Raw genomic sequence first — 15,351 nt, 5'->3', positions numbered from 1 at the left:
ATGGGTGATGGATAATTACCAAACCAAATTTTAATTTTCTCTTCATTCATTTTTCTCTTTTCTACCTTTCACATTTTGAATACGTATTCAACTAAGATATTGATTTTGCGTGTCTTAATAATTAACACAAGTCTCATGTGTACAAAAAAAAACACCACTTTTTTTCCAAAAATTGGTAAGAAATTATTTTGTGGGAAAAAGCAAAAAAAAAAAAAAGGCAAAACACAACAGATAATTGGTAGACATTGGAAACACGCATCCCGAAGACTCCTACACCAACACATTCTTCTCTCATTTTTTCTACATTTTTAATATTAATTATTTAAATTAATCATCATCGACATATATATATATATATATATATATATATATATATATATATATATATATATATAAATTATCATTTTATGAATCATTGAATCCCAAAGCCTCTTTGCTACAAACACCATTAAGATTCGAATCTCCGTCACCCGCCACAAGCTACAAACCGCCATGGTGGCAGCCGGGACTTTTTTCCTCCCAGGCGTTTCCTCACCGCTCTTCCGCCGAGAGCCGCCTCCGTTTCTAGGGAAACTGAATCCAGCTTGGACTCAGAGCATGTCCACGCGCTTCGCCATGTCCGTTGACCGATTTCCGGCAACTTTGGTGGCGGCGGAGAAAGGAAACACGGTGGATGTAAAACGAGAAAAAGGCGGTGCGGCGGAGATAGAGAAGAGTTGGGAAGAAAAGGAAGAGAAGCAGAGACGGAGCGGTTGGAAAGAATATTTGGAGCAAGCGAAGGATTTGATCATTGGTGACGGTGGACCGCGGTGGTTTTCGCCGTTAGAGTGTGGTTGGCGGTTGGATAATTCTCCTCTTATGCTCTTCTTGCCGGGTCAGTTCCCTTTACAATTTATTTAATCAATTAATTGTTAGTTGAATTATTATATATTTATTACTATTATTAATGGGATTTTGTTTTTCTCAGTGCTCTGATTTCATTTTCATCCCTTACATTTTGTCTAGTTTTTGTTGTTGACCATTGACCTGAAGTAAACTTCATTGTGACTTTGCAACTCTGAATTCATCTATTGTAGAAAAAAATCTTAGAAACACCAACTTTTCAACAAAATTTATACGGTCATATTAAATTCAAACTTTGTTTTCAAAGTTATTTTTTTATACCACTTGTAACAAATATATTTATAAAATAATTCATAAATTTATTCTAATTTCTGTAAAATATTCATCATATTTTTAATTTATGTGAAATTATAAGAATAATATTTTATAGTAAGTTGAAGTATAATATATAAAATAATATAAGTACATACTATTTAGCCGAGTTATCTATATTTATTAAATTAGTCATTTATTTATTAAAGTAGTCATAGTGTTTCAATTTTAAAATGAATGTTATTTTAATTAATCAATAAAATTTATTTTAAAATAAGTGTTGTTCTCATTTTTTAATATAATCATAATTGTTAATTTTTCATTCGTTTTAGTCCTTCATTCCTTTAAGGATTAATCTTAGCATGTCCATGTAGAAGATATTTAATTTTTATTGGAAAAAATATGAGGAATATTTTACATTGAAAATTAAATAAGTGATCAATTTTTATTTAAAAGTATACATTTCTAATGAAACATATACTTTAACATGAAGGGTTTAGGATTTATAGATGCACTCTTTAGTTTTGTAGCGTCCATTTCCTTTCAAAAGATATTTGACCTTGAAATAAAATTATCAATAATTTAAAATGATAAAATAGAACTTGATTAGCATGTCACGGTTAATACTTAATGGTAAAAACAAAATCATGTTTTTGTAAATAAATATTGATAACTCCTTTAGCATCAAGGAAATATTAATTTGAGGCAAATTTTTGTTTTAGCCTTAAAAATGTTTTGTTTAGTTGTTTAAGGGAACATTTAATTTAATGCAAATGATTCCTTTTAATTTAAATAGAATGATTTTTGAATTTTCCTAATTAGGAAGATATCAAATGTCAATATGCAAAGTGTTTTCCTTTAAAATTATAGTTTCTTGAACTTGCACATAAGTGATATATTCGTTTAATAATGATATTGGCATAATGGACCCTACATATGATAGGAGAGACCGAAAAAACACATGTTGTGCTAATGATGTGTCAACAATAGTCCGTAAAATACACGTTAAGGGTTTTAAATTAAAATAGGCTTAAATAGGTAAGTTTGCGAATTTTTGATTTTGTTCTTTGTAATTTTTTTTTGGGTCTGAATCCGTATATCTCATTTGTGTTGTTTTTAGTCCCTAAAAAAATTCTGAAGGAAAATCCGTAAAAAAACTGCGGACTTTGACTTTAAAGACTAAAACCAATACAAAAAGTGAGATATAGGGACTCAGACAATTTTTTTATGGGAATCAAAATCAAAAACTCTGTTAATTTTAGGAGCCAAAAGTGCATTTAAGCCATAAAAATAATTTATTAAAAATTAAATATTTCAATTTATGTGGCATTAAACATACAAATCTTATAAAAATTTCCTCTTTCAAAATTTTAAATAGTGCCTTGGATAATATTTCCCTTGAATATAAATATATGTCACTAAAATATTTAATGTGCATTTAAATTTATTATTTTCACCCTTAAAATTTAAGAAATGATATTTTTTTTTGTTGGATATGAAAATAAGTAAAAGATGAAAAAGGATAACCAATTAGATTTTCAATAATTGAATTCAATTATTCTTGATGTAGAAACCGTATAATGATATATATATATATATATATATATATATATATATATATATATATATATATATATATATATATATATATATATATATATATATATATATATATATATATATATATATATATAGATTAATTGAAATACACTGACAGTGTAAAAGAGTTTTACACCGACGTTGGATATTAAAAAAAGTTTGACTTTTATTTTAAAAATCTATAAAGTAATACAAACGGATGATGGTGATGAACCGACAGTGTAAAATTTTTTATACTGACAGTGTATAGTAATTAATCTCATAGCACAGACTGTCGTGTGGAGATAACATGTAAATCTTTGAACAAGTGAAACAATCATTGTAGTTCACATATTGTTGTAGAAAGAGCTCTGTATTCAGCTTCAGAAGAAGACATAGATACAGTTTGTTGTTTCTTAGCACGCCAAGATATCAAGGAAGAATCAATAAAAAAACAATATCCTGAAATTGATTTTCTAGAATCAATGCAACCAGCCCAATCAGAGTCTGAATACCCCAAAATCTACACCTCAAAATTTCTAGGAAATAAAAGGCCTCTTCCAGGATTATGCTTCAAGTACCTCACAACTCTACAAGCAGCATTATAATGTGTCATGGTTGGAGCATGAAGAAATTGACTTAGTTGTTGAGTTGCAAATGTGATATCTGGTTGAATAGTATTCAAATATAACAATCTTCCAATTAATCTCCTATATGCAGCAATATCCTCATAAGGCTTACCATCATCTTGATGTAATTTAATGGAAGGATCAAGAAGGCTACCGGCTAGTTTGGATCCCAATAAACCTGAATCATTCAATAAATCCAAAAAATATTTCCTTTGTGAAATAGTGATCCCAATTTCGGAATGAGCCACTTCGAGGCCTAGGAAATATTTAAGAATTCCTAGGTCCTTTATCTTGAAGTTACAATCGAGAATATGTTTGATCCTTTTAAATTCATCGAGAGAAGTTCCTACTAAGATCACATCATGAACATAAACCAGCAAGGCAGTAAATTCATGACCATTTTTCAACGTGAAAAGTGAGTAATCAGATGTAGATTGTTGATATCCTTCCTTCACTAGCAAAGATGTCAATTTTTCATACCATTTCCTGCTTGCTTGTTTGAGACCATAAAGACTTTTAAGAAGTTTACACGCTTGATTAGGTTTGGTACATGAAGCACCGTCTGGAATAGTCATATAAACTTCTTCTTGTAATTCTCCATGCAAAAACTCATTATTTACATCTAATTGATGCAAATGCCAAGAATTAATTGAAGTAAGAGCAAGTAATGTTCTAACTGTAGTGAGTTTTGCAATCGGTGAAAAGGTATCAAAAAAATCAATGCCTTCGGTCTGATTATACCCTTTCGCAACCAACTGTGCTTTATACCTTTCAATAGAGCCATCTGCTCTATGTTTAACTTTGTATACCCACTTACTACCAATAGGCTTCACATGAGGTGACAAATCTACTAGAATCCAAGTGCCATTTTTATCTAATGCATCTAATTCATATTTCATAGTTATTTGCCAACAATCATACTGACTTGCTTCTTTAAAAGATTTTGGCTTTGTGCAGTGTGTGATAGAAGAAGAAAAAATTTGATGTGAAGGTGATAAATGTGAAAAAGGATGATAAGAGGTGATATGGTAAGGAGTACATGAAGACTTTGATTTTGTTGAACCATTAGAAGCATTGCACACATAATCTGCAAGATAAGATGGTAGATGCCTTTGCCTAGTAGGTTAATGTTCTAGGGTAGCTGATAGTGGAGCGGAATCTGGTGGTATTGTGTTATGTGATATAGTGTCATTAGGGGGTGGATAATTGGAACATCATCATCAAGTGTTCTGCCATGAGAATGATATTTCCGATTGGAAGGTTTTGAAATTGGATTATATGGCAAAATGTGTTCATGGTGTGTGGTATTTCTAGAAACAAAGATTTCCTTATTGTTTAGATCAAGAAGTATAGATCCTTTCATGCCACTTTTAAAGTCTAGAAACACACGTTTTCTACCTCTGGGATCCAATTTTTTTCTATGTGAATATAAAGTAGATGCATAAACTAAAGATCCAAACACTTTTAAAATTTTCAAATCAGATAGTTTATCATGCATCAAAAAATATGGTGATTTATTTTCAAGAAGAGGACTAGAGACACGGTTTATGATAAAAACAACATGTTTTTTGATGCATGATAAGCTACCTGATTTGAAAATTTTAAAAGTGTTTGGATCTTTAATTTATGCATCTACTTTACATTCATATAGAACAAAATTGGATTCCAGAGGTAGAAAATATGTATTTCTAGGCTTTAAAAGTGGCACGAAAGGATCTATACTTCTTGATCTAAACAATAAGGAAATCTTTGTTTCTAGAAATACAACGCACCATGAACACATTTTGCCATATAATCTAATTTCAAAACCTTCCAATTGACTTTGATACCATATGAAAATAAGTAAAAGATGAAAAAGGATAACCAATTAGGTTTCTAATAATTGAATTCAATTATTCTTGATGTAGAAACCGTACAATGAAGGGCATATATATATAGGAATTTCCATTAATTAGTAGTAACAAAAAAGGAAAAATAATAGCTATTGATAACACCAAAATAATTAGTAGTAAAGTAGATGCATAATTTTAGGCATAATAACAACAATCAATGCACATTTTTAGGCATAAGATGTGCATATATTTTATTAGCTCAATATTGGAGAAAAGATTACTTTTTTTGGGTCGGTGAGAAAAGTTTTTTCTTTTTATAAAAATCGGATATCCTCTGTGCAAAGACTAATCCCTCTAACTTTGTAGGACCATAATAGGTGGCGAACTTTCCTAAAAGAAAAGGTTTCTTTTGATCATCATTATTTTGACTTTAATTTGCGTATTTTTTAATGGAATTAATGCAATATTAATTTATCTTGAAATTAATTCTTATATATTACTCCCTCTGTTTCATAAAAAATGTCTCATTTGCATTTTTTCTTTGTTTTAAAATAATTATCCATTTACATTACCAATGCAACATTTATTATTATTTAATTAACTTTCACATTATTCACCTACTTTATTAACTACATTTGATATTAATTTTTTCACTAAAACCAACACATCTAATCATTTTCTTAAGAACCGCGCATTACTCAAATATGAAACTTTTTATAAGACGGAGGGAGTACCTCCGGTCTTATTTATAAGAGACAATTTACTTTTTAGATTCATTGATTAACCAATATATCTGGAATGTATAATGGACTAGATACATTGTTTATTCAATGAATTTAAAAAATCAACTTTCTCTTATAAATAAGAGCAGAGGGAGTAATCCCGACTCGTTGGTCAAAACACTAAAATCAATAATATTACAAAATATATTTCCATGGGATCAAAATCAAGGCAACAAATATCAATTTTTTTTTGAACAATAGTATATCTATTATTGAACAATGTGGGATTTGGAATTCCAAATCATTTTAATCTTTATGAAAGAAAGTCAGTTTTAATCTATAAAGTAAATTTTAAAAGTAGAAAATTCTTTACCTATATTTGTTTTCCACTACATAAATATGCTAAAAATTGTCTCTTAAGATTAAAATTTTTGCGATGTTATATGCACGTAACATAGTCTAAGTGATTGAAACATTTATTCTTGCCTTTCCTTACTGACTGTTTAGGAGCCAAATCCAAATAATAGAGATTCTTTTGTCATGTATGGTAACAAGAAACCAAGTCACTAATAATTTTAGTTTTACGAATTACTTGCATTCCAAACTTTACAGGAATTGATGGTTTGGGACTGGGACTTATTTCACATCATCAAAAACTGGGAAGGTTTGTGTTCATTTAATTTCATTTTATGGCATAACTAGTTTCTTCCAACTAAATGGTTTTCTTGAATAATCATTTAACTCACATGTAATTAAGAAATACTGTTTTTGCTCCTTTTTGTTCATTGAAGGATTTTTGATTTATGGTGCTTGCATATTCCAGTTGCGGATCGAACATCATTTACAGGTCCTTTTTGTCTTAGCCCGTTATAATGTTTAATGCTCTTGTTGAACTCCTTCACACTATCTATTTATTCATTCTTAATGTTGACAATGAGGTCACTCACTGGGTTTATCTTCCATGCATTTTTGAAAATTTGATTGTATGTTTCATTTATGTATTCCTGCATAATTTATTGCTTCGAAATTTCCCTGTTGCAGACCTTGTGAAATTAGTGGAGAAAACAGTTAGGTCAGAATATCAACGCTCACCAAATAGGCCCATATATCTTGTTGGAGAATCTTTAGGAGGGTGTCTCGCATTAGCTGTTGCAGCCCGTAACCGTGATATTGATCTTGTACTAATTTTGGCAAATCCAGGTAACTCTTTAGTAATGCAGATATGCTTTTTGACTGAAAGACGCACAAAGTACGTGATCTGACCATGGATATCCAATTTACAGCTAGTTCGTTCAGCAGGTCCCAGTTGCAACTTGTAACACCATTGTTGGAAGCTTTGCCCGACTCATTCTCTCCTGCCCTGCCGGACATTCTCAGATTGACAGCAGGTTTGTTCATCTTGCTTTTCTGTTTTTAATGTATGAACTATAGTTTCAATATCTGTGTCAGGTGTGTCTGGGTTTGTTCATCTTGAAAAATGTTGTTGAGTGTTATGTAGATAACAACAGATGCATTAGATGGTTTACGTAAAACTGAAAAATGGTAATTACTTTAGAAAAGCAACTACTCTTGAAGCCTTAAAACACCGAGGTTGATGCCGGGGACTTGGGGAGATGTTCCATTTGTATGTTGTTTGTGTTACTAGACAGTTGTCTTAATAATGAGCAACTTTAGCTTAGTTAGTTGCAGGTTTCTGGTTGTACTCAATGCTTCAAAAATGTAGGTGTGCATTTGTAATTCCTCATGCTCTTCTTACATGTTATCTATGAAGCACAGACACGGACACGGACACTGACACATTGACACCAGTAATAATTTGAAAAAATAAAAAAATTGAACATAATCGTAGGAATCAGTGTCGGTGTCCGACATGGACACAAACACACCATTTTTCAGAGGTGTCCATGATACAGAGATTCTACTTATAAGAATGTTGTGGATCTAATTTTCCTCCTTTACCATAAAAATGCTTTGTGCCTTTTGCTTGTGCTTGTCTCTAAATCTTGTTGTCATTTTCCCCTTCCTCATTCATGTCAAAACAATATTTAAATGGCAACTATATAATTTAATTTATTCATGATCATAGATTTGAAGTTAATTAAATTAGCGAGTAATTAACTTCATTGTCGTTAGAAACTTATGCTAAACTTTCCACTCCAATATCCTTAAGCACTTAATAGTTTTCAGCTAGAGTTCATTTATCATATTGGAGAACTTGCATCGTGTCTTCATATTTTACTAAAGAAAATAGTATCTTTCTCATTTATGCCTTCAACTATTCTTGTTACATTAGGCGACCCTCTGAGAATGGTGTTGGATAACTTCGTGAATGGACTTCCTCTACAAAACACAGCTAGAGAGCTAATAGAGGACTTTACTACTCTCGCATCATCTCTTCCTGTAAGGTTCAATTATATGTGCTCATTTGAGCTTTCACTTCATTTACTTTCAATATTGAAAATCTGTTGATTGAATTCACAGGTTCTTACTGACATATTACCAATAGAAACACTTCTGTGGAAACTAAAGATGTTTAAATCAGCTTCTGATTATGCCAATTCACGGCTTTATGCTATCAAAGCTCAGACTTTGATACTTTGCAGGTTCATTCTCTTTAACATTGTACATCTTACATTAGTCATACTCTTTAACATTGTACATCTTACATTAGTCATAATATGGAATCCTATGTCTTTCCTTAGCTTTTTGATGTCACTTAGCCGACATGCTATTAAAAAAGAAATGGAAAGAAAGATTACTAAATGCTAACAAACAATTTCTTCAAACTTCATTACTTCTAAACCATGATCTGTATGATGGAAACCGTTGAAGGGTATAGAAACAAAAAACATATGAAATTTGTGTCAATTACACACCAGAGGATATTATCTCAGAATGTAAATTATTGCATCCTAATCTCCTTCACAGGTAGAGAAAAATTGTCTGACCACATAAATCTCAAAGATATTCGGACAGGTTACAATTACCTAATTCAGCTTCCCAACGAGTTGATATATTTCTTTGGGTCTAAAAGTGACTGCAATTGAATCGGTAGATGTTTGGCTTGGGATCCATAGGAGTATCAAACAGGGTTAGTGTTAATCAACCCTGCTTCCCTTAAAATTCACCTACATACTTCATTTGAAAAATCACAGTACCATTCTTGGATTGTGCTACCTCTATCCTCAAAAAGTAATGAAATCTATCAAAACCTTTGGTCTGAAAATGGTGATAGTTTTTTTTCTTCTTCTTGTGTGATGCCATGGCATTCGCCACCTATGATGGCAATGTTGTCCACGTACACAACCATGTAAATGCTCCCTGCAGTTAAATGAAGATAGAAGTTGAACGGTCAACCTCACTAAGAGTCATACCAAATAGTTGAACCACAATGATGAATTTGCCAAACCATCTCCTATGAGACTGAAATCATTTAAAGACCTGAGGAAACGATAGACTAGTTATGAAAACTTCCTGTAAATAACATATCCAAGAGGATGTTCCATTTAAATCTCTTATGTGAGGTTGTGGTGAAAGAAAACATTTTTGATATCAAGCAGGTTTAAATGCCAATGTCGAATAGTCCATAGACAAGAATGACCTTGGAGTGGCTACTTTAACCAATAGTGACATGGACGCACAAATTCAAAGTTTCCCTAACTTGCCCACTTTGTTCAGAAGAATTTCCATTATACCAATACCAATATATATTTCCTGATTATCAAATGTACACAGCATGTTTCCCTTTTCAAGTTTATGACTCCTGAAAAATGAAACTTGTTTTTTTCTTTATGCTTTTAGTGGAAATGATCAATTATTACCTAGCCAACAGGAAGGTGAAAAACTATGTAAGTTACTGCCTAATTGCCAGCTCCGTAAATTTGATGACAGTGGACATTTCCTATTACTGGTATTATTTTTTTCCATTTAAATTTTTCTGCAGGCATGCTGTTGTCTTTGTGTTTGCATTCAGGCGTTATCATTTGATGCAAGTTTTAACAGACCTAACATGATAGCTTGTTCCCTGCTAGCAGGAAGGTAGCATTGACCTGGTAACCATCCTCAAGGGAACTTCCTACTACCGTCGCAGGAAGTATCACGACTATGTTTCTGATTTCATACCGCCAACACCTTATGAAGCCAAAGAAGTAATAGAATCAAACAGGTAAGGAAAGCTTAACCTATAGCTTTTCATGATACATTGATGTTGTGATGACATGTTACATCTTTCGATTCATCTGTGTTCTTTCTAGTTAATTGAACTGTACTCTAATCAAACTAACAACTTACATTTTCCACCGTTAACTTAAAATGCTTCCAGTTTGATTACTGCTGTCACAAGCGCTGTAATGCTTTCAACTCTGGAGGATGGAACGATTGTAAAGGGACTAGCTGGAATTCCTTCAGAAGGACCGGTTTTGTATGTCGGGTACCACATGTTGCTAGGATTGGAATTAGTTCCCTTGGTTTCTCGAATTCTTATGGAAAGAGATATCCTTGTAAGAGGAATAGCACATCCTATGATTTTTAGGAAACAAAAAAATGGAAGATTGCCAGAAATATCTTCTTATGACACATTCAGAGTTATGGGTGCTGTTCCTGTGGCACCATCTAACCTTTTCAAGCTTTTATCTTCCAAGTCACATGTCCTGTTATATCCTGGAGGGATGCGTGAGGCTCTTCATAGAAAGGTAAATCCCAATAAGTAAGCTCTTTATAATGAGTTTCATCTTTTCTTATTTAATCCAAATTCGCCCATGTTAGCTCTTCTAAATGAATCTAAATTCTCACATTTAGTGTTAGCATTTCAACTCATGGTTATATTTTAGGTGGCACTGATTGTCTCCGTTTCTATATTTTAAATTTACTTTCAAGGCTCGCTCAAAATCTCCACCATTTTATAATAATTTTCAGGGTGAAGAATACAAGTTATTTTGGCCTGAACAATCTGAGTTTGTCAGGATGGCAGCAAGATTTGGAGCCAAAATTGTACCTTTCGGTGCTGTTGGAGAAGATGATCTTGGTGAAGTAAGTTTCAGTATTTACTAAGCCAATAATTTTCCTTTACAAAGTTATTCTTTTTCTGAAAATAACATGTATTGAAGGCAAATTGTGTGTGTGACCATTTCTTATGGAGTATAATTCTACTAGAGCTTCATTTTTAAAACTTATATCTATGTTCTTTAGGATTTAATTTAGGTTCACTACTAGTGTTCTACTCTTGTAAACTTTCATCCAGAGTTTTCAATTGTGTTGCGGTCACAGATGCATTATGATCATTGCATGCTAAAGTGGTTGTGACAGTCACCGCAACCAAGATGTTGCAGCTGCATCACCTGAGACAGTCCACAATTTGAATCCCCGTTGTCCTCCAATCGCGTGTTATGCAATCATTTAATGATTTTGACTTTTCAGTTAGTGGTTAGTATTGCCAACTCCAGTCATATAAGTGATGTGATGACATAATTAGGAAACATTTAGACAAAGAGGGAGAGGAAGAAGAGAAAAGGAATAGTTGCAATATCTTAGGATGGATACACTGAAGAATTTTTTCACCTCAACATTCACCTTTTCTACTTAAAGATTAACTACTGCTCTTTAACCATAACATATAACACAATGGATGCAATGGATGCCATGAACCTGGATTTGAATACCATATTAACAGCACGTCACATTATTCTTTTCAGGTTGTGATTGATTATGATGACTTGGTGAAGATTCCTTACTTTAAGTCTGAAATAGAAAACCTTACGAATGAGGCTATGCCGTTGAGGTATCTAAATTTCCTCTTTGTTGATTGATTCATACCTGTAGCTGATCCTACTTAATGGAATAAGACTTTTTATTTTATTTTTATTCATACCATTTATTTTTATAACTTGTTGATTCATACCAAAAAGATATACCAAATCACGAAACATAACTTTTCATAGACTTTTTTCTTTTCCATTTTTTGTGTGTTATACTTCATCACAGATGTATTATTTTATGCCTTTTGTATACTTTGAAACCTAGAGCTGGTGCTAGTGGTGAGGTGGCGAATCAGCAAGTGCATATGCCTGGAATTTTGCCCAAAATTCCGGGCCGGTTCTACTATTATTTTGGAAAACCAATTGAAACAAAAGGTATGTCATTGGCCTATGTTTATTTTCACTGCTAAGCATACCTATGAAATGTGGCAGTAAAGTTTGTTTTGCCAACATCAATTTATTGGGATATTGTTTGACAGGGAGGAATCAGGAACTTAAGGATAGGGAGAAATCTCAAGAATTATATTTGGAAGTGAAATCTGAGGTTGAGAGATGCATTGCTTATTTAAAGGAGAAACGAGAAAGCGACCCTTACAGAAGTATACTGTCTCGGTTATTATACCAAGCTACACATGGTTTTACATCTGATATTCCATCATTTGAAATTTGATTGTTCTGTTATAATTTGATCCTGAAAATTGCCTAGGTTAGAAAGGCAAACTTTGTAATTTGCCAATAGTTTTTCAGGCATTGTTTTCTTGCCAGAAGGCATGATATAGCTCATAGAAAGTTGAACCATTTTGCAATTCTTCCTATAGTTTAAATAAGAAAGTAGCCAATGCAAAAAATAAATTATCGGGAAAGGAACATTACTACTAAGTTGTATGTAAATTTGTCTAGTTGGACAATGAAATCTTGAAACATGTAAAGTGGGACTACTCCCTACCATAATGAAACTATATGTCTATAGTCTATACATATATACACCAGAAGTGTTTCACTCTTAAGACTTTCTATGGTTGGTTTATAATTTGGATGATTATTTGGACCTTGGTCAGTGTTTTTGCCATTTTCTACAAATCGGCCAACTTTTGAGGAATTTATTTTTAATCTGAAAACTAGTCTTCGTGACCTTAATTAAACTCACAATTAGGAACATTTTGAAGGACACAAGGTTAGACAATTGCACCAATGCTAGGCGAGCGTCCAACAGTGTGAGAGTCGTCCAAACTGAGTGCTCATTCTAGACGTCCAAAGTTGATCGCCACATTGGGCATAGACTTAGTCGTCCAAACCAACTACGTCTTCCCACTGATATAGGGGATGGGATATATGGTGCGCGTGGAATGAGTCGATGAATGAAGAATTAGTGATTCAAAGTCACCCCCACTTGCTCATCCTTGACCAAAGGAAGGAAATTGCTCCTTTCTCATAATGAAGAAAGGACCTCCCATCTATCACGAAATTCCCCAAGAAAAATACATAAGAGCTCTCCACATTCCCTAGGTGGGCGAGCTCTTAGCACATTCCAAAATTTAAAATCACAAACGACATTACACAGTTAGGGGTTGTCTCTCATTATTTTTTTAGCAAGTACAACGTCTATTGTGGAGGCCATAGTAAAACTGACATGGGCCAAACTTGTAATCAACAAACAACTCACTTCTCGCCTCCTTAATCCCCCCATATGATGAACAAGTGAGTAACAACGTCAGTCGACAGTAGCCGCGACATCGACCATGAGGCCTTAGCATGGATACAATGCCGTTATGGACAATTTGCATCGCCACAACCAGATTTTGGAGAATAAGGTTCTTAACCTCCAACATCGCTAACAAGAGATCGATCCCATTGGGGGAGAAAAAGTCTTGGACCTCTAACTTTTCTCTAATGAAATATGGGTCCCACGTACCAAAAAGTTTCAAGCCACCTTCACTCAGAAAATTCGATGGAAGAAGCGATCCCAAAAGCATGTCGCCTCCATTTACACGCAAATGGAGATCATTGGAGCCTCAGACTCATTGAAGTGCAAACTCCTCTCCAACACTTTCACGGACGTCACACTTACGTGGTATATAAATCTTTCACAATCATCAACCACTAGCTATCAAGACCTGATAAAGAAGTTGGTCTATCAATTCTCAGCGATCAGGAAGATGTCAATCACAAATCTTTTCAATGTTTACTAGGGTCATCAGAATATTTAACGGAGCAGTTCAATGACGCGACTATCAAGGTTGTCGACCCAAACAAATAGATGTTTGTAGGAGCCTTCTAGAACGACCTTCCATAACGGATTGAGAGCTAAACATTTTAATGAATTCCTTGCCTAGAAATCATCATGGAAGTCGAATGTTACATAAAGGGAAAGTAGAGCGATGCATAGAAAAAGAATATGAAAGCCAAGAAACGGGCGTTAGGCAATCCAAATTTGTCGCAACAACAATGTTGAAGCCATTACACATCGTCTGTCAAGGACGTAGCCACTTTCAATCAAAGTGAGGGAATTCAAAGAACTTCATGCCCCTAAATGCAACACCCCAACTTTTAATTTAAGCATTTTATTTTGTTGGTGTGATTTCTTCATTATATCTGATTTGGATATTTTTCGGAATAAGAAGGTATTTTAGTATTTACTAATTATTGGAGTTATGCGATTTGAAAGCAGATAATTAAAATAATATTATTTGAATTATTCAAGATAATTATGCATATTAATTATTTGTTAATAAAATAAAATAATAAAAATTATATAATTCTGATTAAATAATTATTTAAATTGAATATTTATTTAATTTAAATAATAATTTAATTGAATAATAAAAGAATGTGTAATTTGCGTAATTATAGGAGAGTGTGAGGTGAAAGGAGAGAAGTGGATAGTAATTGGAAAATAAGAGTAATTTTGAGAAATAAAGCTCATACAAATTTTAAAGTGAGAGTAGAAGTTAGGTTAGAGGAATTCTGGTAGTACGTGAAAAAGAGGCTGAGGAACAAAGAGAAATTTTTGAGGAAGAAAGGCTAGGTTTGAGGAAAGAGACAATTATCTTTGTAGGAATCATCAAACTTGCTGCAAATCTAAGGGGGAGATTGTGATTTTTTTAAAAATAACCAACATTTTCAAATCAAATACCAAAATAACCAAAATTTCAAAAAATATACCAAAGTAACCACCTTTTTTAATTGATGCGCCAGTTGAACTGGTGTTAGTTGAACTGACGCATCCAATTAACCTAGCGAGGATGCATCATTGGAGTTGGCGCATGCTCCCAAAGACTTTGCACCTAAACTTCATGTCTCTTGGCGCATGCATGTGTGGTGCCACATGCATTGGCACATGCATACACTACATAGTGTATGCGCCAATGCATGTGGCGCATGCACCTTTAATTTTTTTTAATTCTAAATGTTAAATTTACAGTTAATTAAAAAAAATACTGAAAATAAAAATTATATTTATATTATAATGAAAAATTACATGGAATTGACAAGAAATTCAATGATTCGTCTGATTGAAACGTCCCCCCTGTTCCACATCCAAGTGCGTTAGTCTATCTTCGAGGTCTCCCACGATTTTCTGAGGTGTTTGGGGTCTTTGAGTGCTGATATAATCCATTGTTGACTGGTGTGAAGGTCTGGTGGAAGGTCCAACGATATTGATAGACGTGTCATCATTTGTTCC

General features: G+C 33.1%; 1 protein-coding gene across 2 annotated transcripts; it reads left to right on the top strand.

Annotated features, from left to right (window-relative positions):
• Window positions 1-399: 399 nt before the first annotated feature.
• Window positions 400-12,676, top strand: LOC127126794 (phytyl ester synthase 2, chloroplastic). Of its 2 annotated transcripts, XM_051055796.1 has the most exons (15): window positions 727-874; window positions 4,303-4,390; window positions 6,529-6,580; window positions 6,740-6,763; window positions 6,958-7,116; window positions 7,200-7,304; window positions 8,210-8,316; window positions 8,398-8,519; window positions 9,718-9,826; window positions 9,951-10,081; window positions 10,238-10,607; window positions 10,831-10,944; window positions 11,607-11,692; window positions 11,935-12,044; window positions 12,149-12,676. In XM_051055796.1, exons 2-15 carry the CDS (start codon window positions 4,373-4,375, stop codon window positions 12,337-12,339), a joined length of 1,698 nt encoding a protein of 565 aa, XP_050911753.1. In that variant the 5' UTR covers window positions 727-874; window positions 4,303-4,372; the 3' UTR covers window positions 12,340-12,676. The 2 variants fall into 2 exon arrangements, with proteins under 2 accessions (XP_050911752.1, XP_050911753.1); XM_051055795.1 differs by lacking the exon at window positions 4,303-4,390 and having other exon boundaries at window positions 400-874; window positions 6,708-6,763.
• Window positions 12,677-15,351: the final 2,675 nt, after the last annotated feature.

Source organism: Lathyrus oleraceus, chromosome 3 (genome assembly GCF_024323335.1).
Source record: "Lathyrus oleraceus cultivar Zhongwan6 chromosome 3, CAAS_Psat_ZW6_1.0, whole genome shotgun sequence".
In the NCBI taxonomy this organism is placed as follows: Eukaryota; Viridiplantae; Streptophyta; class Magnoliopsida; order Fabales; family Fabaceae; genus Lathyrus; species Lathyrus oleraceus.
This window is presented reverse-complemented; position numbering and strand designations above follow the sequence as displayed.

Excerpts from the sequence above, each read along its gene's own strand:
- LOC127126794 (XM_051055795.1), top strand. The coding sequence starts at position 493 with ATGGTGGCAGCCGGGACTTTTTTCCTCCCAGGCGTTTCCTCACCGCTC. Across the intron at positions 6,764-6,957 it reads GGATCGAACATCATTTACAG|ACCTTGTGAAATTAGTGGAG; the intron begins GTCCTTTTTGTC and ends TCCCTGTTGCAG. Across the intron at positions 8,520-9,717 it reads CAGACTTTGATACTTTGCAG|TGGAAATGATCAATTATTAC; the intron begins GTTCATTCTCTT and ends TTATGCTTTTAG.